The sequence below is a fragment of the Scatophagus argus genome, chromosome 2 (assembly GCF_020382885.2).
Source record: "Scatophagus argus isolate fScaArg1 chromosome 2, fScaArg1.pri, whole genome shotgun sequence".
Lineage (NCBI taxonomy): Eukaryota > Metazoa > Chordata > Actinopteri > Scatophagidae > Scatophagus > Scatophagus argus.
In genome coordinates this window covers 27,318,902-27,346,772 of record NC_058494.1, presented here as the reverse complement: position 1 = coordinate 27,346,772, position 27,871 = coordinate 27,318,902, and the positions used below count along the sequence as shown (strand labels likewise).

At 44.9% G+C, this 27,871-nt stretch overlaps 1 protein-coding gene across 7 annotated transcripts; it reads left to right on the top strand.

Annotated features, from left to right (window-relative positions):
- The first annotated feature begins 1,039 nt into the window (after positions 1-1,039).
- Positions 1,040-27,663, top strand: LOC124051890 (cadherin-23). 7 transcript variants are annotated; one of them, XM_046375689.1, is made up of 39 exons: positions 1,040-1,150; positions 1,884-1,970; positions 2,115-2,212; positions 2,369-2,448; positions 4,264-4,460; positions 5,631-5,699; positions 6,127-6,290; positions 6,505-6,552; positions 6,619-6,708; positions 7,701-7,787; positions 8,286-8,393; positions 8,481-8,594; positions 8,718-8,811; positions 8,908-9,026; positions 9,975-10,148; positions 11,173-11,301; positions 11,392-11,547; positions 12,168-12,348; positions 13,313-13,446; positions 13,531-14,481; positions 14,627-14,755; positions 15,525-15,680; positions 16,596-16,776; positions 16,873-17,006; positions 18,467-19,417; positions 19,739-19,864; positions 20,167-20,418; positions 20,493-20,591; positions 21,198-21,370; positions 22,227-22,378; positions 22,644-22,951; positions 23,827-23,937; positions 24,701-24,892; positions 25,400-25,497; positions 25,578-25,739; positions 25,936-26,121; positions 26,449-26,523; positions 26,600-26,642; positions 26,721-27,662. In XM_046375689.1, exons 3-39 carry the CDS (start codon positions 2,141-2,143, stop codon positions 26,877-26,879), a joined length of 6,654 nt encoding a protein of 2,217 aa, XP_046231645.1. In that variant the 5' UTR covers positions 1,040-1,150; positions 1,884-1,970; positions 2,115-2,140; the 3' UTR covers positions 26,880-27,662. The 7 variants fall into 7 exon arrangements, with proteins under 7 accessions (XP_046231645.1, XP_046231630.1, XP_046231654.1 ...); XM_046375674.1 differs by having other exon boundaries at positions 2,075-2,212; XM_046375698.1 differs by having other exon boundaries at positions 2,075-2,212; positions 4,357-4,460; positions 26,721-27,661.
- The last annotated feature ends 208 nt before the right edge of the window (positions 27,664-27,871 follow it).

Sequence of the window (27,871 nt, the reverse complement as noted above, 5' to 3'; positions counted from 1 at the left end):
CTCCGTCTTCAGACAGCTGATTGGTCAAACTGTGTGCTCTTGGTTGGCACAAAAACCTGCAGCCACACCGGCCCTCCTGTGGACCGGTTTGAGATGCCTGCTGTAGAACAATACAACCTGAATTACAGCAACTTTTTCTTAAAACTCTGCCTCCTCTGATGCCACCAGCAGGTGAAGACAATATTTTGCAACCTGTCCCCCAGCAGAGCAGCTTCTGCACTGCCTCTGACCTCCTTGTGAATCACAACGGTACACGTTTCCCAGCCCGACTGCACTCCCGAGCCTCACAAGGCCTTGTTCCAGTTCTTCAGGGGTATTGGCCTGTTGAGGATGCTCTCTGGATGTCTGCTGCTTGCACATTTTTCAACACATGGGGAGGCGAACACATAGAAAAGCAACATGTCAGGGTGATTGTTATCATTATTATGCCACAGTTCATACAGGTGGGCCACAACTCGTGACTCTGAATCATCAGCTCCTGCGGTGTTTCCTTTCAGAACTTGTGACATGTGGCAGCATTGCATCATTTGCTGTGTTTGTCCTGCACAAGACTCAGTAGTTCTGAAGTTTCTTTGTGTAAGATAAACTGACAGTAGAAATAACAAAGAAATGGACATCTTGATTAAGATCCTTTGTGGGGAACACAACATGTCTGAGGTGTTGATACCAAAAGTGAACCAGAGTCTCGATGCACCAATTAAAGTTAAAGATCAAAAAGCCCATTTGCACCAAGAAAAAGTTAAGATCAGACCTCCGCCTCCATACAAAAAATACTCTGGTTTCACACTGTAAGGTTGCGGCTCAGTTCCTCTTTATTCTAAGCAGGTTCTGAGTATGTAGTGAGTTCACACTGGACAAAATATTTATTCTGGAAACACTCATTATGAATACTTTAAACCGTGTGTTGTTGATGTGCACTATTCTGCATTACTCCTCCTGTCATGATCTGCTGTCCATAAGTCACAGTTTTTTCTGTTTTCCCCTGAATGCTTCATCCTTCAGCCCATTATCACCTCAATCAGCCTCACTGCCCTCACCTGTTCTCCACACAGGTGACAAAGGCGACCCCTGTCCATCTGTCATTGTCAGATTGTTCCTGTGCTCTGCTTTCCAGTTGCCTTGCCTGTTTTGCCTCCTGCCTTCTCCTTTGGTAAAGTAGACTGATTTTTTCCCTTTGTTTTTGAAAAAGGAATTTTTTTTGTTGTGACTTAATTTTTTGCTGAAGAGATTTATGTTATTGGACCTTTTAGTGGAGGTTTCTTTTAAAAGGAGGAATTTTTCGTTGTGGCTAAATTTTTGCTAAAAAGGATTTTTTGTTATCGATCCTTTCAGTAGACTTCAGTAGACTTCCTGTCCCGCTCCCTGGTGGACGCTTTACTCCCTCAGCAACGCTTCCCTTATCTAATTAATAAAGTCTTTTGCTCCTTACTGACTTCGTCCTGTGTGTTGCGTTTGGGTCCATTTATTCCCTGGTTTCACCTCCCCTCTCCAATACCACACTGCATATGAATGCTGTATGTGCTGTAGTATTATTATTATTCCCACGAGTACACCAAGAAATCAACATGCATGACTCAGCATGAAATACTCACTCAGCATGAAACAGTAAGTTACATTCACACCTCACAAAATGCGCGTCAGTTAAGCCGTGACGTCAGCAGCTTCTCAGTGTCAGCTGCCTGTGCAGGTTTAACAGATTACGTGTGACAATACGTGAACAAACCGTATTCATGAACATAACTCAACCTCTGCTGTTAGTGAACGGAGCATCCAGTAACTTTGTGCAGCACATTTTGGGACAACAGTGTCCACAAGAAGCACATTCAAGTGTTTTTCAGATGCATCCTGAGTGTTTTTAGCTTATTGATTTTGTCCCCTTTCAGTGTGAACACACTACATACTTAAAATCTGCTCAGAATCAGTGTGTGGGATGGACGTGATCCAGTAAAATGGTGAAGCCACGTGGTTGGGTGTGTAGCCGTGAAGACTTCAAATTTTCACAAGATTTGACGAGATGAGACTCCATTAAAGTGTTAATAATTGATAATGATGTTGTTGCCACCTTCCCCTTTAGAGTCAAGTTAAATGCAGATAAACTTTTACCTTTCTTGAAGACACCTTTGGTGGATGAAGATGTCAGATGGATGTTGGCCACTTCGTCCGTTTTCCTCTCAGTGCTGGCAGTGAAGCTGCTGCTGCTGCGGTGAACACAGTAAGAAGGAAGGATGATTTTATAGTTTGAACATAAAAATAATGAACACAAAAGTGGCAGGTCTTTACTACATCTAAGACAAGAAAGTGTTCTTGTCTTAGATGTCACATCTGGACCAAAGGAAACCTAATTAAACATTTTTAATTGTTGTCACAGACCCACAAAGGCTTACTGACTGAGTCCAGAGGAACAGGAAATCCCAGTCAAGACATGTCACTCCTGGACCAATCAGTCAGGTGTGGTAAACTCTGCTGCAGTAAAGGTGACCATTAATAATGTGGTGTGTTTAGTTTTGTTGCTTAATTCTGTAATTGTGTTTCACGGTGTCTGTCATAGTCATGAATGTTGAATTTTGGCCACCAGTGAGCAGAACAACCTCAAACTCGGCGACAGTCACACTCCTTCTGCCATTGGCTGTCGTTGTGGCCAACATGCTGCTGTACATGCAAACAGTTTCCTCTTTGCACAACCAGCTGGTCAGAGTCTGTCTGCTGTCTGCTGCTGAACAGGTAGTCAACAGCCAAGTGCTGAAACTGCAGTTCCTCAAATGGCCACTTGAGGTGGGCTCCAAAAGCAAGCGAATCCTAAGTGTAAAACTGCAATGCTAAGTGGGAGCATAATTTACAAAATGAACATCATGCTCTTAGATAAAGAGAGAAGGAGGCAATTTTTTTCATAGGCTTACATGTTTACATACAGTCAGACTTCTTTTTGAAACCAGTGGAGTCGCCCCCTGCTGGACATTACAGAAGAATGCAAGTTTATGGCACCAAGTTTCAGGCCTGGAAGCTTAGTCTGCATGTTCATCAGTGGCCAAAAGTCAGACAAATAATATGGCTTGCTGTGTGGATCGTTTTACTGACAGACCGTCCAAGAAGTCTGTGCTCCACATTTTTGCATGTTTTTGGATTAGCTAGGAGACCGAGATGGACGCTGCCAAAGCTGAGCTTCACAGTGGCTCCTCAGAAACCCATGAGTGAAGAGCTACAGAAGCTGGCGGTGAACCCAGACGCCACCTTTTGACTTCAGCTCTCTGTTTCAGTCAAGTTTCTGTTCTGTTGGTGAAAGTCACAAATGACTTGTGAACTCAAAACACAGCGACGAGGACTTGGACTTGAATCAAAACTTCAACACAAGGACTTGAGACTTGAGACGTATTGGTGACCTGAAAAATAATGTGTTTGTCCCACCTCCGTCATTAAGTGCTTTTAGGCCAAAGGGTTCCAGGGAGGGTAGCATTGTCCAAAATGTCTCGGTATGCTGAAGCATTAAAATTTCCCTTCACTGGAAGGAAGTCAGGGGCCGAGCCCAAACCCTGAGGAACAGACCCATAGAGAGGGGTGTCTGGATACTTTTGTGCATATGGCCTGCATCCGGACCAATCCATGTAGACTTGTGTCAGGCAAAGTGCCTCTTGTGCTGGTAGAGTACAAAAGTATTACCAAAAAACTGCTAACAACCATAGTTTGTAACTGGTTGTTAGCAGTTCCTGCAGTGCAGATGCAACAAACAGCATGTGTTTTAAGAACTACGAAGAGATTGATCTGCTCTGAGACAGCAGACCTGCTAATCTTGATCTGTGTACAGACTCCTGTTTGAATCATTTTTATTGTGTTGTGTTTAGTGTTAGCTCAGCCTTGGTTACAGTAACAGACTGACTGTAAGTCCCAGTCAATAATCAATCCTTCCTGGTTTCTACTGATGTGTGTGAACTCGGTTTCAGAGTATCACCAGTTAATTTTTGTAGGATTTGTGGTGATAAAAATCAGTGTCTCCATGTTAGTTTAGTTCAGTTCAGCTCTCTGGCAGGAGGAGTCTGTTTTCAAACAGACAATAAATGTTTTACAGCCGTCCACAAAGACGCAACAGCCAAGTGCAAAAAAGATCAAAATTTACTCCTGAAGTCTGAACTGCAGACCAGCAGCAGCAGCACCAAACGTCTCCTGGGAGTTAAAACACCATTTGTTCACACCTTTTCAGGGGAAATGAAACTCGGACCTGGTCCTGCTCTTTGGCAGTCCTCTATCAGTGAACCCTGTAATATTTTACAGCCAGCCATTAAACAGGCTTGCTGGGAAGGAGGCTGAGCCGAGCTGCCTGTTAACGCCCGTGAACCAGGTGATCAGCTCAGTGTCGGTTCTCAGGTTTGAGGGGAAACACAGCCGAGCCGACATGGACGCCTGCCGTTGGATTCGGCCTGGTCTCCTTCTCGTTTTCTCCCTTTGTGTCGTTTCTGGAAATCCTTTAGGTGAGTGGAGTCAGGATTGATTGGGGTTAGAAATTGACAAATGTGGCACAAATTTATTTTAAAATTGCAGAACAAACGATTCTATTTTCTGTCTGTGTTGGATTTTTATTTACTTTAACCTGACAGCATCAGCACTGACATTTTTATGAGCATTTGTTTTTATTTGAGTCTGTACTAAACTGTGGCTCTGACCTGATCGTTCGGCCTGCAGGGGGCGCCAGGCTTGGTCAGGTCTCACGTCTGCATTGTTACTGCGTAGGGCAAAATACACGGGCTTGAGGTTAAAATCATGCTGTGGGTTTGATCACACCTCAGTTTAACGTTTAGTGTTTCTAAGTCCAGCGTCAGCCTCTAGAAAGACCACAAACAAACCATTAAAAAACATTTTTGATCGAGTTTAACACAACCTGTTTGGCTATTTTAATTTCATTTCATTTCATTCAATTTAATTACTTTATTAATCCCAAGCTGGGAAATGACTTCTCTGCATTTAACCCATCACTGACTGAAACACACACAGCAGTGGGCAGCATCAAGCTCCCGGGGTGGAACGAAGTACATTAACTCAAGTACTGCACTTAAGTACACATTTAAGGTAACTGTGAGTTATTCTAATAATCAGGCAAGTCGGCTCTCATGTAAAAACATTTAGTGACTTCAGCTTCATGAAGGTGAAGATTTGCTGCTTTTCCTTTGATTTATTTAATTTTATTTTTAATCATGTGGAGGTTTGTGCTGTTGGAGAAAACAATCAGCAGATCATCAGCTGCGGTCAAAATCCTGCTGTTACATCAATGCAGGAGTCACAGTCAGCTGATCTGAGATCAGGTTTAACAGGACAACAGTCACAGGGGACATTTTACCGCAACAAGTACTTTTGTTCTGAATACTTTTAAGTACATCTTCCTGGTTATACTTAAATAGAGCTGGAGTGAAAGTAGCTCAGAGAGTAACTGGAAGACTTTTCTTATAGTTAAATCTTCTTTTCATCTTTTCGTCGTGTTTGCACTCTGACTCGGCTCACGTCGTGTCAGTCTGTCAATGCACCACTGATGAAATATTGAGAAAATGAAGAAAAAGAATGAAGAATGAAGGAGTGTTTGGTCATTTGACCAAAGCTACTTTAATCCGTTTATTCTCTGTTAACTTGTAATTTCTCTGTTTCTAAAGGTACCACAGTCATAAATTGCAATGGGGGTAGCAGTCAAGAACTCGGCCAGGTGGATGAAGGATTTACAGGTGAGTCAGACACCACATTCAAATTAAAGGGCAAAGATCGCAAAATTATATTAATTTAAAGTCGCCAAGCAGAAGGTGAGGAATTAGTTTTTGTTAGAGCTGTTCTTTAAAATAATAATTAAATTAATTTCATGTGGCATCTCAGGTGAAAGAATCAATTCACTTTCATTGGTATTTAAATTGACTTTATGTTGTTGGATTTCAAGTGGCCTTCTGGAATGTGACTAAAAGTTTTGATGGAGTTTCAGATTCCATGTTAATATCATATATGTGATGTATTATTATACTGATTCCTGAGAAACTGTGACGCAGAAGAAGAAGGACCAGTTAGGACAATTGTCCCTGCTTCCCTTCAAGCTGCGTGTCCCTCAGATGGTAGGTGAGATGTTTATGTGCTCCTTCTCTCACTGCTCCCATGATGCCGCAGGGGATGTGGAGCTGCTGACGGGGATCGCGGCAGGAAGTGACGTGAAGCTGGTGCCCTACATCTTCCCCTCCCACCTGGAGTTTCTGGAGCTGACCTTCACACTGGGAGAAACCAGCGCGACCGTTCGCACCAAGAAGCCGCTGGACGCAGACATACTGGCAAGCGTGAGTCAGGCCAGCCACAAGTTCACGTACTGCCGACATATTACGTTAACTTACACCGCTTCACGTGGAAACCACAGCGTTTTTATTCACTGACATTTGGGAAGGATTTTGTTAAGTGTCTTAAAAAGTCAACACTGACTTTGCCAGAAAGGACGTGATGCTTTGTTACAACACAAAGAGGGACTTTCATCCTGTGTGTGTTCATGTCTTACAGAGCGACCGCACTTTGTACTACTCTGTCATGTGTAACGGAGTAATTAAGGTGAGTGGAAGGAGTGAAAGTTGCTTCAAAACGAAATGCTTCAGCTGATGTGATGTTCCTTTGCAGTACAACAACACTCGGACGCTGAAAATCAACGACCTCAATGACAACAGCCCGGAGTTTTCTCAGGAGCTCTACAGCACGACTGTCTCTGAGGTCAGTCATCTGTTACAGAAGGACCACAGACCTGCTGCACTGAACAAAAATATCAACGCAACACTTCTTATTTTCACCTTTCAGACTTTTCTATTCACTTTATTTTTTTTTAAATCTGCATTAGTAAGCACTTCTCCTTTGCTGAGATAATCCATCCACCTGACAGGTGTGCCAAGTCAACAGCACAGAGGACAGGACTTGGACTTGGACTTGGACACCAAAGACTTGTGACTGCACTTGGACTTGAGCTGTTTGACTTGAACACACTTGATATCATCCCAAATGCAAAGATTAAACAGTGTGTTTGAAGTATGTTTAAAACACCATAAATCGATTATTTCCCCTAATTTACTGAATCATCTAACGTTAATGCCAACAAACTCCCGCCAAGACTCAAAGACTGACTGTTTGGTGAGTCAATATAAACACAAACAACGTGCTGTTTCTGTCCTCTGCTGTCTGTCCGAGTCCAACACTCAGGGACTGGGACTTCATGGAGCATTCAGGTGCACCTTGTAAACAAGCCACCTCAACAAAAACCAAACTGTAGTATGACGAAGGTGCAGACAGAGAAGCAGCAACTTCCACCTTCATTTGTCATTTTAAACTTCACAAAGAAGAAAGTGGAGGTTTGCTGTTAAAATGACATTTGGTGAAGAGCACATCGCGACTCGTTCAGCACTCAGAACTCAAAGTTCAGCACTTGGGACTTGAGTGCAATGACTTGAAAGTTGTCTCAAGACCACGACTTGGTCTCACCTCTGCTGATGAAACAGAAACAGGTGTTTCACTACGAAAAGGTCAGAGTGAAATGTGCAGCGTGACCTGCATGAGGTCAGTGCAGGTCACGCTGACACTGACAGTGGGACACACAAGAAATCGGTTTGTGTCATGGATTTACGTGTAATTGGATGAGCTGAAGAGTTAGCTTACTTCTGATTGGCTCACCTGACTACAGTCGCGTTCAATCATTCGTCCTTTTCTTCTTTCAGGCAGAACCTTTGGACAGCGAAGTTATTCGAGTGACAGCTGTGGACCAAGACAGCACCACAGGAAACAACAGAGTGACATACTCCTTTGTAATAATCTTTCCCTCTACACCAGTTCTAAAAGCAGTAACAAAGAGATAACATTTAAATCAATAACGAGATACTTATGACATTCACTTTGCTCGTCGCTGCGTTGTGGAAGCTGAGAGCGGACGCAGTCGCTCGTAAAATCTGACAGTGAGTCTGCTCAGGTATCCTCAAGAAAACAAAAATAAGCAAATAAAGACAACACAGGCTGCTCATCAAATTAAACACGACAAAACATCTGCTAATTCAGTTTGCTTACGTCATATTTCTGCCTGTCAATTAAATAATGAACGGATAAAAAGCACAACAACAGGAAAACAGAAACACTTGACAGGAACGTGAGATTACGTCAGATTAAAATGTCTTCCGTCCCAAGATGGTGGGACTGGAAAAATAATATATTAAACTCAGTGACTGCTGCCTGTCTGGGCTTCCACAAGTGTCACATTGAGCAAACTACGATATTCTTGGGGAAATGTGACGGTAACTTTCTTTCACAAGGCACCAGCTTCAGAGGACTTCATGTTGACCAACTCTGGAGCTTTTATTTTGAAGAGACGTCTGAACTACAACTTGGTCCAACAGTACAACTTTATTGTGACGGCAAAGGTGAGTGAGAGCCAACATCTGCTCTGACAGGATTCTTCAGAGCCAGCAGAGATGACTAACTGCTGAAAACCTGATGGTTCACCACAGGACAACTGGGGGTTAAATGACACGGCCACCGTGGTGATCGACGTCGACGACTTTGACAACTTCAATCCCTATTTCATCCACAACGTGTACCAGGCCTTTATTCCAGAGACCCAGGTGAGTCTCTGAGTCTGCTTAGCTTAGCTTGTTCTGTTTTGATCTACACTGCTATGTTTTCTTTAATTCTGAAGAATTACTGGTAGAATTGTGGCATTTGAATCCGTGTGTTGTATATTTGAGACTGGGACGTTTCGGGCCATTGAGCCAGAGGCGATAAAGGCTCAGGATGGAGACCTTGGGATCAACATCACTTTGTCTTACAGCATCAGTGCAGGTAAACAACAAGGAACTAAAGCTTTGAATTTAGCTCAGGCGTGCGAAAAACTAAATACTCAAGAAATTTGTCTTTTTCTTTCTTTTTGTTCTTCAGTGTCTCCAGAAAGGTATCAGAGAAACTTCCATATTGACTCCAGCAGTGGGGTTCTGTCAGTGCTGTCGGCCATAGACAGAGAGGAGATGAACAGCGATGTGATCTCAGTCAGCATCAAGGTACTGACACTTTACTACGTAATCATTCACGGAGGGAAATGTGCTACAACTGCTGTGGCTCGTACCATCAGACCTGGGCACAAAGGGCCGGTGTGGCTGCGGGTTTTTGCTCCAACCAACCAAGAGCACACAGTTTGACCAATCAACTGTCTGAAGACTGAGATCAGTTGATTAAATGAGTCAAGTCTGGTGTGCTGCTGCTTGGTTGGAAAGAAAACCTGCAGCCACACCGGCCCTTTGTGGAACAGTTTGCCCAGGTCTGCACCAGATGGACTGAAGACATACTAAGGAGAACAAATGTGATAAAATCCTCTAAAAGCTAAAGCGTAGCAGTGGAGGGCAGCTGTGTCTCCACAAAATGGAAAAAAAGAAGGGAACCTGAAATCGAACCTTGAGGAACTCCGTCGTTAATTTCTGCTGAAAATTATATAAACAAGGATGTTTTATTTTCAAATACTCAAAATCAAAATTACAAAATAGTGTAAAATGTAGCAAATTCCAAGAGTCATATCAAGACAAGAATCAGTTTCTATTGGAATATCATACAGAATTAACTACCACGCACAGCACTTTTCAGCACCAAACCGGTTCCATTATTTTCTAGCTAGCAACATTATTAGCAAGCGGCTAGCTTCTTGGCTAAAAATAACAGAACAGTTACGGATACACCGATGTCAACCCCTGGATCCTGTCTGAAAGCTGACAGCAAGCTGAGAATAAAGAGCCACGTTAGTACTTACTGCATAATCTGTGTTTTGTGAAGTGACAACATTTTACAAACTAATTTATTTCCAAACGTTAGGAATCAGACACATGCATGTAAGAATTATCGGTCGCAGAGCACATCATCTGGATCTTTTACAGAATGAGTGAAAGAGTTCATACGGCACGCGGCACAAAATGGATTGAGCTTAACCACTGATTATCTGCGATGTCTTCTCTCGGCAGGCCGCCCAGACGGACGACGGTTTGAAGACGGCTGATGCTCTGGTGTCTGTCACTATTGAGGATGTGAATGATAATGCTCCAGAGTTTGACGAGCCCAACTACTCTGCAGAACTTCTGGAAAATTCTCCTGTCAATACTGTTGTGTTCAATGCCATTGTCACCGACCAGGACCAGGTAGACTTTAATTAAAGGGGCAATTTGTAAGATAAGACCAGAATTTTAGTTTAAAACATTCAAAAAATGAAATAACATCATCAACGGGATGTGTTGACAGTGTTGACATTATGACGATTAGCAGAGATGTCTACTGAAGTTAGCATGCTAACCAGCTAGCCCCAGCCCATCCTGTCTGTAATAGCACTTTGTACCTCTAGAGGCGATAGTCCGACAGCCCCATGTAGTCTCAGCTGGGAGATGAAGGTTTCATCACTTTCACAAGCTCTCTTAGCGTTTCGTCTAATAAGGAAACAAAACAAACTCAAATTCAAGCATAAAGAAGGGAAATATTCTTACACCATTTTCCTTACTAAACAGAAAAATACAACTGGATGCCTGATCTCAAGTTTCTCTCTTTTACTGCAGACAAGTTCAACTGTCTTGTCAAATGAGACGTAAACAAAACAAAACTCACCAAAAACCAGGGTTGTCACTTCACATTCATCTCTGGTTCAGTTGAAATAAATCCTCAGGCAGTTTTCACCCGCTGCTGATGTCCAGCTCTCACTACCCTCTGCTTCTTTACCTGTCTCCTGTCCATGCCTGCCATGTCTTCCTGTCCCCGGAGCTACAGTCCTTGTCCGAGCCGCTGTAACTCAGCTGCTGAGACACTGTGCAGCCCCTTTGTCAAACTGGCCACGGTCTCTGAGACCTCTGAGTGTCCAGTCCCAGTCTGGTTTCCAGCCGTGCTCAGGCTGCTGAGCCTCCCTGGTTGAGCTGAACTCCCTTCATGATCCAGGCACAGTCCAGTCAGCTCTGGAGTCACTCGCTCCATGGCTAACTGAGTTGACAGTAGCTATAGCTACAGCCAAACACGACTACAGCGAACAGTATAGTGAGCAGCAGTTGGCAGTTACCCTGGTGATATGCTGGCCCCCATACTTTTGGAACTACCTTTGAATTCTGAAAGTTTTCTACTTTAAAACGACACTTGAAAGTTAAGTAATAATCACTAAGTAATCTCTTCTATGATCTTTCCCAGGGAGGATTTGTAGGAACTCTGCAGATCCTTCCAGAATCTGCTCCTTTCTCTATTGGTTCTGATGGGACGGTTAGAGTCAAGAATATGACAGCTCTGGACAGAGAGACCACTGAACACATCACATTTCAGGTAAACCAGGTTTAGATTTAAACACACCTTGCTGTATCTCTACACGGTATGTAAGTCTGTCTCAGATGCTGTTCTTCTGTTAATTAAAAGATTCAAGCTAGCGAGACGGATCCACCGAACCATGTTTCAGTGGCGGAAGTCAGAGTGACCCTTCTGGATGAGAATGACAACAGTCCCGCATTCACCAGCAACAAGTACGAGGGAAAGGTGTTTGCAAATCAAACCGAGGGCATTTTGCTGGTCCAGGTGAGTGATTAAAACAATTCATTTGTACTCAGATATGTAATGAATCCGGCAAAAACATTCCTGTTTAGAAGTCACGTAATCGATGCTGTCACATTATTTTATCTACCATTCACATATATATATATATGTATTTTTTTTTTTTACAACAATAAGAATATGGCAGCTGTTTCATACGTTCTTATAACAATTCAGTTTCTGTGACATATTTCAATCTCATGTTTGTCACATGCACATGCTCTTTAACATGTGCACAGCAGTCTTATATTGCTGCTGGTTCATCTTACATTATAGATAAAGTTCAATAAAGTCAAGGTCCAATTTCAGGGACCTTTTTTCCAAGACTATTTCAATGACTCACGTTTATCTATCCTGAACTATATTTACAACCTAATGGAATTGAGTCACGTCAGTACCAAAGTTCATTGGTCAGGCTGTCTGATTTGTTCATCATTGCACAAAATCCTGCTGTTGCCCAATGCTTTTGTAATAGTTAACAGATTGTTTTTGTCTTTGCTTTTCTGTTGTGATTTTTTAGGTCGACAACTTGTTGCTATATTATTTGCATTTGACATTTTAGACATGCTATGCTAACTTGATGACTTATATAATTTAACTCAAAGGTTAAGGCAGAAGATCCAGATGCTGGTGCAAATGGGCAGATCAAATACTCCATTGACTTTGGCAACAATGATGGCTACTTCTCAATCGGAGAAAACACTGGAGAGATCACGCTAAATAAAATCATTCCCCTGGTGGAAAACAGGATTTTGGAGTTCCCTCTCTACGTAACAGCCAGCGATGGTAGACCTGAACTGCATTACTCTCAGTATCCAGCACCACTTACAGCTTCCTAGAAATCAAAAATCAGCCCATTCTGATTGTGATGATTCAGCCTGTTACAGAAAAGAGCCAATCAGCACACAATCACAAAAATGATTATTTGGCACGTCGTACACTACAAAGCATTAAGCCAGTCCTACAGAAAATCCTGTAAGTTAGGTTCTGCACCTGCACTGGATAGTTTTATGAAACTGCTCTCTGTGGACTGAAACTTCCAGCTTTCAGCGACACAGTCAGAAGACTCATGTCAAGAAGGTGTGGAACTGTTGACAGTATCAAATTCTTTGTGATCGTAAAATTGTTATCCCATCATCGTACCCTTTGCCGTACTTTACTGAATCTTTCAAGCTTGCTTTTGACATTTCATTTTCTTAGCCATGGCTAACCTAAACATGGGGCTATCTTAACTTGTTTGTTTTCTGCTTTTTGTCACTCAGACTTCACATAAAACCCATGATTGAGAAGACTTTTTGAGATTCGATTGAACAACAAATTCACGCACTTTGTAGTTCAGTTTCACTCAGCTGCAATTCACAGTGTGTTACAGAATATTGATTTTGATTGATGAGATTCGGAAAGAGCGTGTCATCCCAATGAGAATACAAAGACATGCAAAAGACAGAAAGGTCTTGGCTGCAACCAGCTGGGAGGCAATTGGATGCAGCCATTACAAGTCTTACACCTGGGTTTGTTTAGGCCATAATGAAGACTTGCTGCAGTCTGAAAAGTCCTGTATACCCACCAGCCCTACACTAAAACAGCAGTAACCTTAACTGTGATAAAGTACTGGAATGTCAGTCCCAGCTACTCATCCTAAACTCATGCAACCTTCTGCAACTACAGGGATGAAAGGTTAAAATAAAAATCAATATTTACGTCTATTATTAAAAGTCTGAAATGATATTCTTCTCCACCTCTCCTCTAGGGGGCATCATACCTCGATTATCCTCGGCACAGGTGAACATTCGTGCACCTGGTGATTCAAGACCTCAGTTTTTACATAAAAGGTACGGTGGCACTGTGGAAGAGGAGCAGGACCCAGGAGTTGTGATTCTTCGGGTAAGTTCAGAAAGTAGGATAATTAGGATCATGATTCCCCACAAATTCCATGTAAGTAGTCAATAAAATAATTTTTGTATTCAGGTTGACTTCCTTGCAATAGCTGCTGAGGTCCCTGTGACCATCAGAGTTGAGACTGAAGCCGACAAGTTCGAAATCTCCCCCGGCGGTGACTTCGCCACGAAGGTGAAGCTCGACTACGACGAAGCCCCACACAACTACTCTGTGGAGATCTCCATCTCTGACGGGGTCAACACAGACACTGCAGTCGTGGAGGTTCGAGTCACCGATGTCAATGATAACAACCCGGTTTTCAGCTCCGGTTCTGTCACAGAGTCAGTCCCAGAGGACGCAGAGGTGGGATCCAACGTCACTGCTGTTCCCGCCACAGACAAAGACAGCAGCTTCAACGGGGAGATCAGATACTTGTTGAGAGGGGGAGAGGGGAGGTTCGCTGTTGATCCCGTGTCTGGGATGGTGACTGTGGCCGGTGCACTTGACAGGGAGACCAAAGCGGCGTACAACCTGCAGGTGGTGGCTGAAGATCAGGGTCGCCCAGCCAGGTCGGCCACAGCCTCCCTGCTGGTCCAAGTGTCCGACGTCAACGATAACGTGCCCAGGTTCTCAGAGGCCGAGTATCAGGTCGAAGTCTCGGAGACAGAGTCAGTGGGTACGAACTTGTTGACCCTGTCAGCTGAAGACCCAGATGAAGGAGAAAACGGGAGAGTTACTTACAGTATTTCCAAACAAAGTCCCTCCTCAGACCCTGCTGCTTTTGAGGTGGACTCTTCCAGCGGGACTCTGCGGCTGGTCCAGCCTCTGGACTACAGTGAGGTGAAGGAGTACAGTCTGGTGGTTCAGGCCTCTGATGGCGGGACTCCCTCTCTGGTTGGGAACGGCTCTGTGGTGGTGAAGGTGAAGGACGTGAACAACAACCCACCTGAGTTCAGTAAGGAGAGCTACGACGTGGCCGTCTCTGAGAACCTGGCCAGCGGTGCGTCCGTCTTGACCCTGCAGGTCACTGACAGGGACGAGGTGAGTTGAATGTAGCCTGCAGATCACCTGCATTGACTACTTAAGGTCTTGCAAATAACTTTACCCCTGCAGAAAGGGAGGAATTATTATCTGAATACTAAACTGTAAAGAGTTCTTATCCCAGCATGTCATTAATGTTCCACAGGGAGGATTTGTAGGAACTCTGCAGGTCCTTCCAGAATCTGCTCCTTTCTCCATCAGCTCTGATGGGACGATCAGAGTGAAGAACTCCACAGCTCTGGACAGAGAGACCACCGAGAGGATCCTGTTTCAGGTAACCGTGATCCAAGGCGCGGATTGGTTTTAAAGGCAAAGTCCACCTTAAAGTAGCATCGGAGTAACTCAGCCTGTTAATCCTGTTAATAACGTGCAACATCAAAGAGTAAGAAGACACAAAACCCCAAATAAAAGCTGAGCCATACGGTGTCATAGAAACAAAGTGTGTGCCTTTCCCCAAGTCAAAGTCCACCCAAACCAATTTATAAATGCATAGCAGCTGTTTTAAATTTGTTTCTCACTTAAGTCTCATTTTGTGGGTGCTTAAAAATTAAGCTTCAAAGAGTATTAACTTAGGGTCCACTTACTAGCATATCCTGGTGCTTCGACCATAGTACATGTCTTCATCAGCAGATGGAGTTTGTTCAGTTGTCATGGTGATGGATATGTTGACATGTGGCTGGAGGTGAAGACTGTGATACAGATGAAGAAGAATGAAGTTTCAGAATCAGCTCAAAATTGGACCTTTTGGCGAGCTAATCATTTCAAGGTCAAAATGAACTTCGACGACTTTGAACTTTAACATGTTTGTCTCTAACTGGATTTTCACTTTGAAAAGATCAGCAGCGATGTTGTGATTCGCTCTTATTAAAACAGTTTGGTGAGACACTGACATTGTGTCCCATAAAGCCTTAAGGCCTTTTATTCAGGTGATTATCCCACTGGCACAAGCTGGAGCCTCGTGTTCTCACATAGGCCACTTTTGAGACCAGTAATCTTCATCATTTATCTTCAGATGTTATCCTCTTGTCCATCATGTTGTAAAGGTTGAAGCGAAGGAGACGAAACCACCCAACCACATTGCAATTGCAAATGTGAACATAACTCTTCTGGATGAGAATGACAACAGCCCTGAATTCACCAGCAGCAAGTATGAGAGCAAAGTCTTCACCAACCAAACCGAGGGGATGCTGCTTGTGAAGGTAAGAGTCTCTCAGTGTCCTGCCGGTGGAGGAGACGTGATGGAGACTGTCCCGCATGAGAGGAGACTAGCTGACCTCCATGTGCCTCGAAACAGTTTGTAAATCCTGGTGTGTTTTTGTTACAGAGGTGTACAAGTGATTACACGTGAGTTAGAAAATCACTTCGATTAAGCAGAGTTTGTAACTGTTTTGCCATAAAAGCATCACGGCTCTCTGCAAGCTGGTGCCCTTTTCATTTTTCACCCCTGCCCCTCAGACAACCTGAGTCCGCCACTGTTTCACAGCTCAACGGCCCTCAAGGTCAGGGAACGGAGCATTGCTGGCCCCAGACAACATGGACCGTCTTCAAACTGTTTCTGTACCTTCTAACATTCAACCTTAACGTGGGCGCTCAGCAGCCGTGGTTGTCCAAGATGGTGCCGACCTTTAGGGAAACTGCTGGTTTTCACCCTTTAAAGGGCACTCATTGAAATACTTGTAAATTCAAAATTTCAACCCCAGAGTGTTTTGGGAGCAAATAACATGACCATTTTACTTTTGTAACATTTTGAAAAAAAATGTATTTTCATGTAGAAAATCAATTTGAACAAAGTGACCATATATTGTTTTTTGCCCGTTAGAGTTAAAAAAATAAATACATATCAAAACATAAACAACAACATTAACAATAACATTAGGCCTGTCCTTCATGCTACCCAATAACAGTAACAATAACATGAGGCCTTGACGCCTTTACTTTAAGTGCTCAAATATGGTCACTTGCCCGATAAAGGGTTAAAACTTGTCAGTTGTTTCCTGGAGGACGAGATGAAGCCACAAATTTTTACAACTCCAGGAAACACTTGTGGACAGGCTCATAAGAGAAAACGCTGGCAGTATTTGACAGTGTTTTTCTTCTCTATGATGTGTTCAAAGGTCGAGGCAGAGGATCGAGATGCAGACGCCAATGGACGGATCAAATACTCCATCGACTTTGGGAACCAAAACGACTACTTCTCCATTGATGAAACCACTGGAGAGATCACTCTGACGAAAATCATTCCACTGGAAGCACATCAAACCTCGGAGTTCCTGCTGTTCATATCAGCCACAGACGGTGGGTGTGAACATTGTGGTGTTTCACACGTCCAGTGAATCTTTTCAGATCAGCCAGTCAAAGTGAAGTCACGTTAATATCGTTCTTCTCCTCTAGGAGGCATAGTGTCCCGCTCCGCCTTAGCACAGGTGGAGATTCTCGGCATTGGAGATGCAAAACCACAGTTCACTCAGAGAACCTACAGTGGCACCATAGAAGAAGAGACAGAGCCAGGAGCAGTGATCCTCAAGGTGAGCTTCTCCAAAAACTGGCTCAGGTAGTTCACCTGATGGCGGAGAGATGTTTTAAAATGACAAGGAAAGTCTCTGATGGCAGGCCACGCAGGACAAACCACAACATGACAGTGCTGGACAGATCTAAAACTGATGCAGGAGGAGCAGTCATAGGGATGAAATGTAATGAGCTTAGACCTGCAAAAGAAAAGCTTAAAGAGTAAAAATTAAAGGGATTTATCCTGCATGAGCAAATAATGAATGAATGAATGAATTACAGATGGCTGCATTAGATCTGAGACACCTGGTCATGTAGTGTTTAACTCAGAATCTGTGTGCCTAGCATTCAAATCCGACTGTGCTGCCTCTAAATTGATGACTTTCGAGTCAATGACCCCTAAATTTTCACAAATTAGACTTCTTTTTGACAAAATATTGACCCATTGCGTCCCTCTACTGATATGAATTTTGCTCAACATTAATTACAACCCTTTCAGTCCGGACAAAAACCCTGACATGAAATGAAGTTCTGGATGTTGCCGTGTAAATACACTACATGGACAAAAGTGTTGGGACAGCTGCCCATCACACCAATGGGGCTTTAATGACGTCTCATTGTAAACACACAGACAGCTCTGCAGCTCTAACAGCTTCCACTCTTCTGTGAAGGCTTTCCACAACATGTTGGAGTGTTTCTGTGGGAATTTGTGCCCATTCATGCAGTAGAGCATTTGTGAGGTCACACACTGATGTTGGACCAAAAGGCCTGGCTCACAATCTCCGTTCCAGTTCATCCCAAAGGTGTTGGATGGGGTTGAGGTCAGGACTCTGTGTGGGCCAGTCAAGTTCTTCCACACCAAACTCATCCAACCATGTCTTTATGGAGCTTTGCTTTGTGCACTGGGGCACAGTCATGCTGGAATAGAAAAGGGCCTTCAACAAAATGTTGCCACAAAGTTGGAAGCATAGCATTGTCCAAAATGTCTTGGTGTGCTGAAGCATTAAGATTTCCCTTCACTGGAAGTCAGGGGCCGAGAACAAACCTTGAGGAACAGGTCCATACAGAGGGGCGTCTGGATACTTTTGCCTATGCAGTGTACTTCAAGCAGCACTCCAACATCATCACAGGCCTCCATGCTGCTTTCCACTGGTCCCTGTTTTCTGGTGTCAACGTGTCACGCAAGAAAAGTAACAGGAAGGCAAACTCATCTATTGGCAATGAGAACGGAGTCAATTTGCTGTTTTCAGTGGTTTAAAAAACATATAACCCATGACCATGATAGTCATTCATCCTGTCATTGTGTGAGGATGGAATTATAGGGAAGATACATTTTCCTCCATTTATTCTCAAGGTGTCTGGTTTTGTGATTTAGACTTTCTAAATTCATGTTTAAATACATCAAATTCCAAAAACTCTTGATTTCTTATATTTATCACCAGCTCATTTACTGATTTATTTATTTGATTTTTGTATTCAGGTTGACTTCCTTGCAATAGCTGCTGAGGTCCCTGTGACCCTCAGAGTTGAGACAGAAGCCGACAAGTTCGAAATCTCCCCCGGCGGTGACTTCGCCACGAAGGTGAAGCTCGACTACGACGAAGCCCCACACAGCTACTCTGTGGAGATCTCCATCTCTGACGGGGTCAACACAGACACTGCAGTCGTGGAGGTTCGAGTCACCGACGTCAATGATAACAACCCGGTTTTCAGCTCCGGTTCTGTCACAGAGTCAGTCCCAGAGGACGCAGAGGTGGGATCCAACGTCACTGCTGTTCCCGCCACAGACAAAGACAGCAGCTTCAACGGGGAGATCAGATACTCGTTGAGAGGGGGAGAGGGGAGGTTCGCTGTTGATCCCGTGTCTGGGATGGTGACTGTGGCCGGTGCACTTGACAGGGAGACCAAAGCGGCGTACAACCTGCAGGTGGTGGCTGAAGATCAGGGTCGCCCAGCCAGGTCGGCCACAGCCTCCCTGCTGGTCCAAGTGTCCGACGTCAACGATAACGTGCCCAGGTTCTCAGAGACCAAGTATCAGGTCGAAGTCTCGGAGACAGAGTCAGTGGGTACGAACTTGTTGACCCTGTCAGCTGAAGACCCAGATGAAGGAGAAAACGGGAGAGTTACTTACAGTATTTCCAAACAAAGTCCCTCCTCAGACCCTGCTGCTTTTGAGGTGGACTCTTCCAGCGGGATTCTGCGGCTGGTCCAGCCTCTGGACTACAGTGAGGTGAAGGTGTACAGTCTGGTGGTTCAGGCCTCTGATGGCGGGACTCCCTCTCTGGTTGGGAACGGCTCTGTGGTGGTGAAGGTGAAGGACGTGAACAACAACCCACCTGAGTTCAGTAAGGAGAGCTACGACGTGGCCGTCTCTGAGAACCTGGCCAGCGGTGCGTCCATCTTGACCCTGCAGGTCACTGACAGGGACGAGGTGAGTCTGACTGGTTGGGTGAAATAGGACAGCAGTTTGGTTAACTCACGACTGACTTGGCAGATTTGTATCCGACTAAAACTCAGATGACAGGAGGGTTGAGGTCCCTCCCGCGTGTTTCAGCCATTGCTCAGATCGTACTTTATGTTAAGGTTTCTTCCTGTCTGCTTGCTTGGGGGTTCAGGCAATTTTGAGACAATTTGGATTGTATAAGCTGCTATATAAATAGAATTGCATTGAATTGAATTGGACCTGCTGCTTTTGGTGCTGATGATTAACCCTGACCGTAAAGTCATATTTTAGCCTTATCTTCTTCCTCAGGGTGGATTCTCCAGCGGTCACTTCCTCTACACCAGCGACACTTTTGACATTAACAATCAGGGCGTGGTCTCACTGAGGAAGGACGTCACCTTGGACAGAGAGACGAAGGACAGCTACATATTACAGGTACAAACTGCATCTTTTTCGAGCCTCCCGGCTTTTCCCTCTCCTCCGTAACGCACTGCAGTTCGCATTTTAATAAAATGTTATCCCAATCTGAACATTATCGTTATCTGAACAGGAGGTGCAAACACTTTCTTTCAAATGTCATAAATGTTACAAAGGTTTACTCTTTACAAATTTCATTTTGAATCAGTGGAATACAAAAAACCTGTAAAAAGGTTCTCAGTTTGTGAAAACATACATTACGTTTAGGTCCTGGAGGAGCCCTAAAGCTGGTAACATCCTGTCTGTTGGTTTGCATTCAGGTGGTGGCGGTGGATCAGGACACTGATGGACTGAGAGCCACAGCTCAGCTCAACATCACCGTCCTGGACTACAACGACAACGCCCCACAGTTTCCTGCTATCCCAGACCCTCTCCAGATCCCAGAGGGCGACTACTCGGAGCAAAGTCCAGGAGAAGTTTTCACCTTGGTGGCCACAGACGCAGACCTCGGCCCCAGCGGAGAGGTCACCCTGTCCCTGTCCGCCCCTCACCCCCTCTTCAGGTTCAGAAAGGTGAGCAGAGGTCCAGAGAGGACTGTGGGTTGTGTCGGTTGTGTCGACCGCTGAGACCGTGTGTTGTGTTGCAGGACGGGACGCTGCTGGCTGTTGGCTCTCTGGATCGGGAGAGCAGGGAAACGTATGAGCTGGTCGTCAAGGCCTCAGACAACGGCAGCCCGCAGAGAGAGGTGAGACACGGCCGAGAAAAGACGGAGGGAGACGTGATGTAAACCAGGCTGGACTTTGCGACGGTTCACTGGTTTTAGTAACCAGATTTGGTTCTGCAACAAATCACTGAAGTTTGTGTTTATGTCATTTCTGAAGCTTCACAGCTAAAAGGTGCTGCAGCATTCTGTTAAACGGCTGGAGAAGCTGGAGGCTTGTTTTAACCCCTGAGATCCCAAATCAGTTTGAGACCCCCCTCTCAAGAGGCCATACTGATTTGACAAGATGTTATTTACTCCCTTCTTTAAGATGAAATCTTCACCGTAGTTGCTAAGCTAAAAGCGTTAGCGGACACACCATCTGAAGTGGGTTCCTGAGCTCAAACGCATGCTGCAACGCTGTTTTGCTGTGAAGCTCCAGAAATGTTTTGTGGACAATGAAGCTGCATCCGACTTTCCATCAGCGTGGGCGGATAAGGAATGAAATTTCATTTTGAGTGAACTTTTCCTTTAATACCTATCTCTTAGTTTGGTAAGGTTTAGAATTTGTGTGCTTGTATTTGTCATGATAAAACTGATATTAGAGTGTAAACCTCCTTTGGTGAAAGAGCTCTTTACTCCTGTCACCAGAACATCACCACCATCACGGTGAGCCTCATCGACGTCAATGACAACAGACCGGAGTTCAGCTCCAGCAGCTACGTCAGCAGCGTCCTGCTGAAAGACGTGGTGGAGGGGCAGCTGCTGCTGACGCTGATGGCCACCGACAGAGACGCCGGGAACAACTCGCTCATCACCTACAGGTCAGTGTCCTTTAACTTAGCTTAGAGCTCACATTCACGTTTTAAGACATTTGTGATAAAAGTTTTACTCCTGCCTTTAAGAACTCATCGATCATCTGTACTCTTTAACAAGATGTGGGCCATCAAAATAATTAAAGATGGCCGACTTGTCTCCACTCCCTCCCAAAACAAAAAATACAAAACTGAAGCCGAAATATCCCTGATATGAGCGCTGCCATCTTGTTCTGGTGATGTCATCTGGAGCCACAGTCTGCAGTACTGATTGCGAGGTGGAATGGCGGTATCAAATTCCCGATCATACACCCGTCTTTTTGTAGCATCAGATAACTAATTAAAACCAAACTGATCAGAAAAATGACTTCCTGAACAAACATCAGTGTGTTAAGAACTTTGCTAAAATGATAGAAAGCATCTTTGGGAAAAATTTATTTGATGTGTACTTTGAGTTTTTAGTTTGACTCGTGTCCCATCTGCTAACATGGAGGGACAGGAGGTTATGAGCTGTACTACAGCCAGCCACCAGGGGGCGTTCAGATGTTTGGGCTTCACTTCTGGGGATCTGACATGTCGTCCATCTTTATATAGAGTCAGTGGTGTTGATCAGGCTCTGAGATGAGCTTCTGATTGTTTTAAGTTTCACATTTCACTTTGACTCCGTTGTACAAACAGATTTGATCTTGAAATGATTTGAGCGCTCAAATGTTATGAATCAGGAAAACCATTTTAACAAGTTAGTCCAGTGAGAAGGGTTTGGTGAATCTGAGAAAATAGTTACTTTTCAAAATAAAATACATTTCTTCAAGGATGTTCCGCTTGTCCTCGCTTGGGTTAACATGTCTTTCTCTTTCTGTCACAGTTTCTCTGCAGGAAGTTCTCCATATTTGGCCTTAAACAGTGAGACCGGAGCCGTGACCTTGACCTCTGACCTTGCTGATGTCACTGAGGACACCACACTGCTGCTGACAGCCATGGCGAAAGACCACGGCCAGCCTCCTCTGAACTCCACAGGTGAGTCTGACAGCATCAGGTGGTTTTCCATCCTCTACGCCAAGCTAACAAAACAGAAATCCTCAACATTATGAGCCCTGGTTTCAGATATGACAGCACTTTAAGAACAAAGATTATCAGCTGTGGTTTGGCTTGTTAGTTTGTTAAAATGATAACTTGTGCTTTGTTGGCCTGCTGTAACCAGTTCCCTTCTGTTTACACCACGAGGACCCTACAGAACAGAAGTTGAGTTTGTCTGTATGAACTCTGCATGTGTTCGCTGCAGCCCAAGTTTTGGTCAATCTGAGGCTCGTCAGTCTGGTGGAGGGCGTGGCCTTCTGGAGCTCCTCCTACAACTTCAGCCTTCCTGAGAACCAGCCGGTGGGGACGACGGTGGGCAGCGTCTTGGCCTCCTCAGGAAGTGACCTTTACGACGTTGCCTACAAACTGAAAACACACGCCGACCTGTTCTCCATCAGCGCCAGCGGGGCCATCCAGACCAGAGCACAGCTGGACAAAGAAAAGCAGGAGTGGTACATCCTGGACGTGGAGGCAGTGGACACGAGGACGCCCCCTACGTCAGCGGTGGCAGTGGTACGATCTTTGTGCTACAGATATGTTCGTGGGCTGAAGATTTCAGGTGATCTCAGGTGGGATTGTTTACTGAAGGGAAAAGCCCATTTTATCGACAGAATAAAAATTAGAAAGTTTTAATCTGGATCAGGATTCAGATCTTCATACAGATACGTGTAGTGACGATAATGCTGGTTGGCTGATGGGTGACCGGATCTGAAAACAATAAATAAATAAATAAATAAAATCTGCGCTGATTCAAAGGTATTAATTGTGCAAAAAAGTGAGTCAGGACGTTTAAGTCATAGACTGTACAACAAATAGCCAATTGGGCTGTGAAGCTAAGTTTTGTCTCGCGTTATTCACATGTTTACGTGAGTTTGAATACGTTTATTCACCCCAAACAGCCAGAACACCTTACTGTATGCTAGCTGCAAGCTGCCGAGTAACAGCAGCCACTGATGGCGTTTGTTTCTGTGCGTTTGGGTTCACTTTAGCCTCCGACAGCTCAGGCGGCTCACGGGTAGCTAACTTTAAACCTTAGTGCAATTTAAAGGGGTGACTTATATGGAAATGCACACAGTATGAACAGAGAAATTAACATGTTTATTTCTGCTGTAAAGCTAAACATCTGAACATGGGGGTCTATGGGGACTGACTCACTTTTTGGAGCCAACCTCAAGTGGCCGTTAGAGGAACTGCAGCGTTTGTCACTTCGTTTACGGGTGACCGTTTGGCTGTTAACGAGCTCACGCTTCAGCTCGTGGAGCGGTTATGTCACCGACCACGTTGCCAGTTTCTTCTCGATCCACGACGTCCACACCCGCTCCGCTAACGGATTCACCGCAGTTCTCCTCAGGATTTTGACTCATTTTCTCTCTCTCTCTCTGTCTCAGGTCACAGTTCAGGTGGAGGACGTGAACGAGCCTCCGCAGTTTCCCTCCAGCCAGTACGAAGCCTCGGTGTTAAGCATCGCCCCGTATAAAACCCGCGTCATCGAACTCCAGGTAACCACGCCCGACTGTTGCCAGGTTCCAATCGCTGGAAAACATTGTTTCCACAAACACTGAGAGCAATAAAGAGCGCCATGTTAGATAAGCACAGAGTCCGCTGCTCTCTGCTCTGGGCTGGGCGATAGCAGGACTGGGAGACGTGCGGTTAATGAGTCATCGAGCGGCAGTAAAACCCACGTCATCAGGAATCTGAACGTTTGCGTGACATTAAACTTCAAAGGTTTGAGGCTAAATTTAAAGGGACAGTTCACTACAAAACTGGACAATTATTGTTTACATCCCGTCCTGGCACGAGCCTCCCGCCCGTTAGCAGATGAACGTGTCCTTCGGCGCAGTGATACGGAAAGAAAATAGTTCCTCCGTGAACTGCTGGTGTCTCCCAGAGACTCTGCTGTCCGTCGCACCTGAACCTGAAACCAGCTGGCATCAAACACCGTGAAGTGTTGACCAATCTCATCTCAGTTGTGTCATTTTATCTCATTTCTTCTCATAATTTAGCTACTTTTGGTTTGTTTCTTTGCTTCTGCGTATTCAGCAGTTGGGTTTGTCTTTGATTTGTTGCCTTGAGTCGTTTTGGTTTATGACGCTTGTTGTTTGTGACGCATTATGTCTGATTTGTTCTTTGTGCACTTGTGTTTGTAATTTTATGTAAATAGTGTTGATGAAAATTTACATCTTATATTTTGTGTACACTCACTGAAACCGTGTGGCTGTAGAGTTCAGTCAGATCAACCGAACGGTCGTCTGTCCCTCGCAGGCCTCAGACCCGGACGTGGGCGATGGCGGTCGGCTGGTCTACAGTCTGTCAGCACCCAGCCCTTACTTTGACGTGGAGCCGTCCTCAGGCCTGCTCTACGTGGTGTCGGTGGCGGAGCTGTCTGAACAGCTGTTTGAGGTGGAGGTGAAGGCCACAGACCCCACAGGACTTCATGCCACAGCCAAGGTGGAGGTGAGTAACAGGAAGTCAGCATCCAGCAGACGTGAAAAAAAATCAAGGCGAGTCTGAGTCACAACAAAACAAAACGTGTGTGCTGAAAACAAGATGGAGGACGAGCCCACACACACTGAACCCAGTAAAACACCAGCACGGTACAGATTCTGTTTCCAGGTTCGATTCATCTTGGCAGACATCAGTCTTTCGTTAATCTTTGTTTCATTTCCATAAATGCACACACGAGCAGCACACTCAGGGGATTGAATCTAACGTGAGGTCATACAGGACTGTTGGAGACACGAGCTGTGGCTCAGCGCTGGTTGTTTTAGTGTTACTGCTGTTGTCTTTGGAAGCCACGGAGGTCACATCACAAACTTCCACACTTTATCGTTTGTTGTGAAGCTCCGTTTACAAACTCACTGCTGTCATTTGACGGCTTCCTGCACGCTTGGGAGCTTTTAAGTGTTTAAATAAAGCTTTTTAGATTTGAAAAGACTTACCGCAGCCCTGTTGTGCTCCCAGGTGGAGGTCCAGGGAAGCGCGAGCAGCAGCGACGTGGTGGTCATCTCCCTCAACCAGCCGGCCAACACCGTGGAGAAGAAAGTCCCCGAGCTGGAGAAGTGAGACCACTTCAGGTCGCGGTTTAGATCGTTTGAGGTTCGTTCTTTAAATAATCCTGATTGTTCTTTTTGCCTCGCAGATCCTTAGAGGAAGTTCTGGGCTGGACCGTGAAGATCATCAAGGTGTCCAGCGCTGACGGAGGAGCCTCCCAGTCCCGAGCGCTGAGGGCAGCAGCCAAGACTCTGGTCAGCTTCATCTCCACAGAGGGAGGGACGGTCGTTTCCTCTGAGGAGGTCACAAAGTAGGAGTTTGAGTTGTAGTATTCAGATTTTTACACAGTAAAACCACTCTGACTGACATGTCCCGCTCCTCCTTTAAGGATGGAACAGGCAGACTTGGGACGTAAAGATTAGTTTCTCAGTATGGCCTCCCGGGCCACCGTACGTCTCCGCTGACACGTTGGTGTGCAGCTGTAACTCTGTCCTCTGATCCATCAGGAAGCTTCAGAGCAAATCAGATGACGTGAAGGGGGAGCTCGCCAAACTGTTCGGCGACAGTCTCCATTTTGACGTCGAGATGGAGACTCAAGGCTCCGCCTCCGACCAGGCTGTGGTCATCGCCCTGGCCGTCCTGTTGGCCCTGAGCATGCTGGGATTGATCGTCACCATCGTCTTCATCGTCAGGTGAGAGTAGCTTTGTGTTTACAGCTTGTTGCCGCTGCCCCCGAGTGGACAAACCAGATAACAAATCTCATGTCAGAATCTGAGATTGAAATCTGAAGGTTAACATCACAATTCACGTCACTGTGCACGCAAACATGACTTTTAGCTGACAGGAAAACGAAGCTGCTGGGATTTCCCTCAAATGTCTCAGACTTTCACTTTGTCCTCCAAAAACAATCAGTCGCAAAAAGCCTCCTGAATCCGGAAACAGCAGCCTCAGACGTGTGTGGATTATGTTTCGTTGGAGGTTAAATGTTGAAATTAAACGTGTGTGTTTGATCCTCTCAGGTTCAGGACGACGCAGAAACAAAAAGATTGTGACCAAGAGAGCTTTGACATCAGCCGAAAAGCTGAAGGCTACACGTAAGTCCCGCACGGCTCTCATCAGAGCTCTTCGTCATCCGCTCGTTCTTATACTCTCCCTCCCGTTATGTTGCAGGAACTGGTCTCTAGACCAGAAGACGTCCGACACACCTGAACAGGTAAGAGAGGAAAAACATCTCAAAGTGAAATATCTGAAAAGTTAGAATCCACTGCTGACTCACTGATGCGTTTCACAGGGACAGAAGAAGAGTCCAGCAGAGGACGAGGACAAGAGGACGGACGACGAGAAGACAGTGAAGACAGGCAGTCACCGAGGACGCTCTGAATGGGACAAACAGAAGGACGACGGACACAGCGATGATGATGACAACGGAGGCCAAACGTCGTCTTTCTGATCCGACTGTACGGAGGCTGCAGAGGGACACCAAAGCAATCAGAAACTCTTATACAGCGTCGGATCAGTTCAGTACGTTTGCTTGTAAGGACTCGAGTCGCCGCCAGCAGACGCCACAGCAGCTGATGGGAGTTCAGCTTTTAATAACTCAGATCAGCTGCTGTCGAGTTCGGGGTCCAGTCAGGTTGTAGGAAACTCCTGAAACGAGCAGATTTATTTGGGCTAAAATGAGGAGGTTCAGGTCTGATTTGTTGCTCTAAATGATGTACCTGCAGTCAAAGGCCCTCGCTGATCTGCTGAGTCAGCTGGTAATTTACTGTCTACAAAAATGGCTGCCATAAGGCAAACTAAGATGACATTTTAAAGCTTATAATATAACTTAACTCAGTTTTGTTTTCAGATGTTTTGTTTTCTTTAGACGTGCACAAACAACATTAATCAGCTCTGCTGTCACTCTGCCACATTTAACTGCCAAAAACCACTTCCTGTTTGAAACTACTTTTAGATTCAGTCAACTGCAAATGTATCTTTTTGTAATATTTACAAAATTAAAGATGTGCGTCCAGATTTTTGAATTTGTGAATGAAAATAGTTTTACTTTAGAAGATCAAAATATCTAATGTCTGATATCAAACGGCCTCCTTTTACGAGACGTAAGCTGAACACGGTGATGAGATTTTCTCAAAAGTCGGAGGGTTTGAACTCAAAACTTAAAAACTGAAACTTTGTGATGACTTTGACATAAAAAGCTCACATTAGTGACCAATAAAAGCTTGTAAGGTGTACAATCAACAGCTTGTACGGTTTTCCTTCAACGTCAGCGATTCGTCCACCCATCAGCTGCGACAGATGAGGATCCCCGCTGAAGTATAACAAAACGTGTACTTACACACTCCAGGAGTGTACCAGGATTTGTGACCCGCTTGGCTTTCCGTAGCTCCGCAGCTGAAAACCCGATGCTGACGCGAGCGTCGCTCTGCGGCCTGCAAACGG

What these genes read in the sequence shown, in the direction of transcription:
- LOC124051890 (XM_046375689.1), top strand. Translation starts at nt 2,141, where the DNA reads ATGGATGTTGGCCACTTCGTCCGTTTTCCTCTCAGTGCTGGCAGTGAA. An exon ending in ACGCAGACATACTGGCAAGC is followed by an intron (nt 6,291 to 6,504) that starts GTGAGTCAGGCC and finishes CATGTCTTACAG; the next exon opens with AGCGACCGCACTTTGTACTA. An exon ending in ATGCCACAGCCAAGGTGGAG is followed by an intron (nt 24,893 to 25,399) that starts GTGAGTAACAGG and finishes TTGTGCTCCCAG; the next exon opens with GTGGAGGTCCAGGGAAGCGC.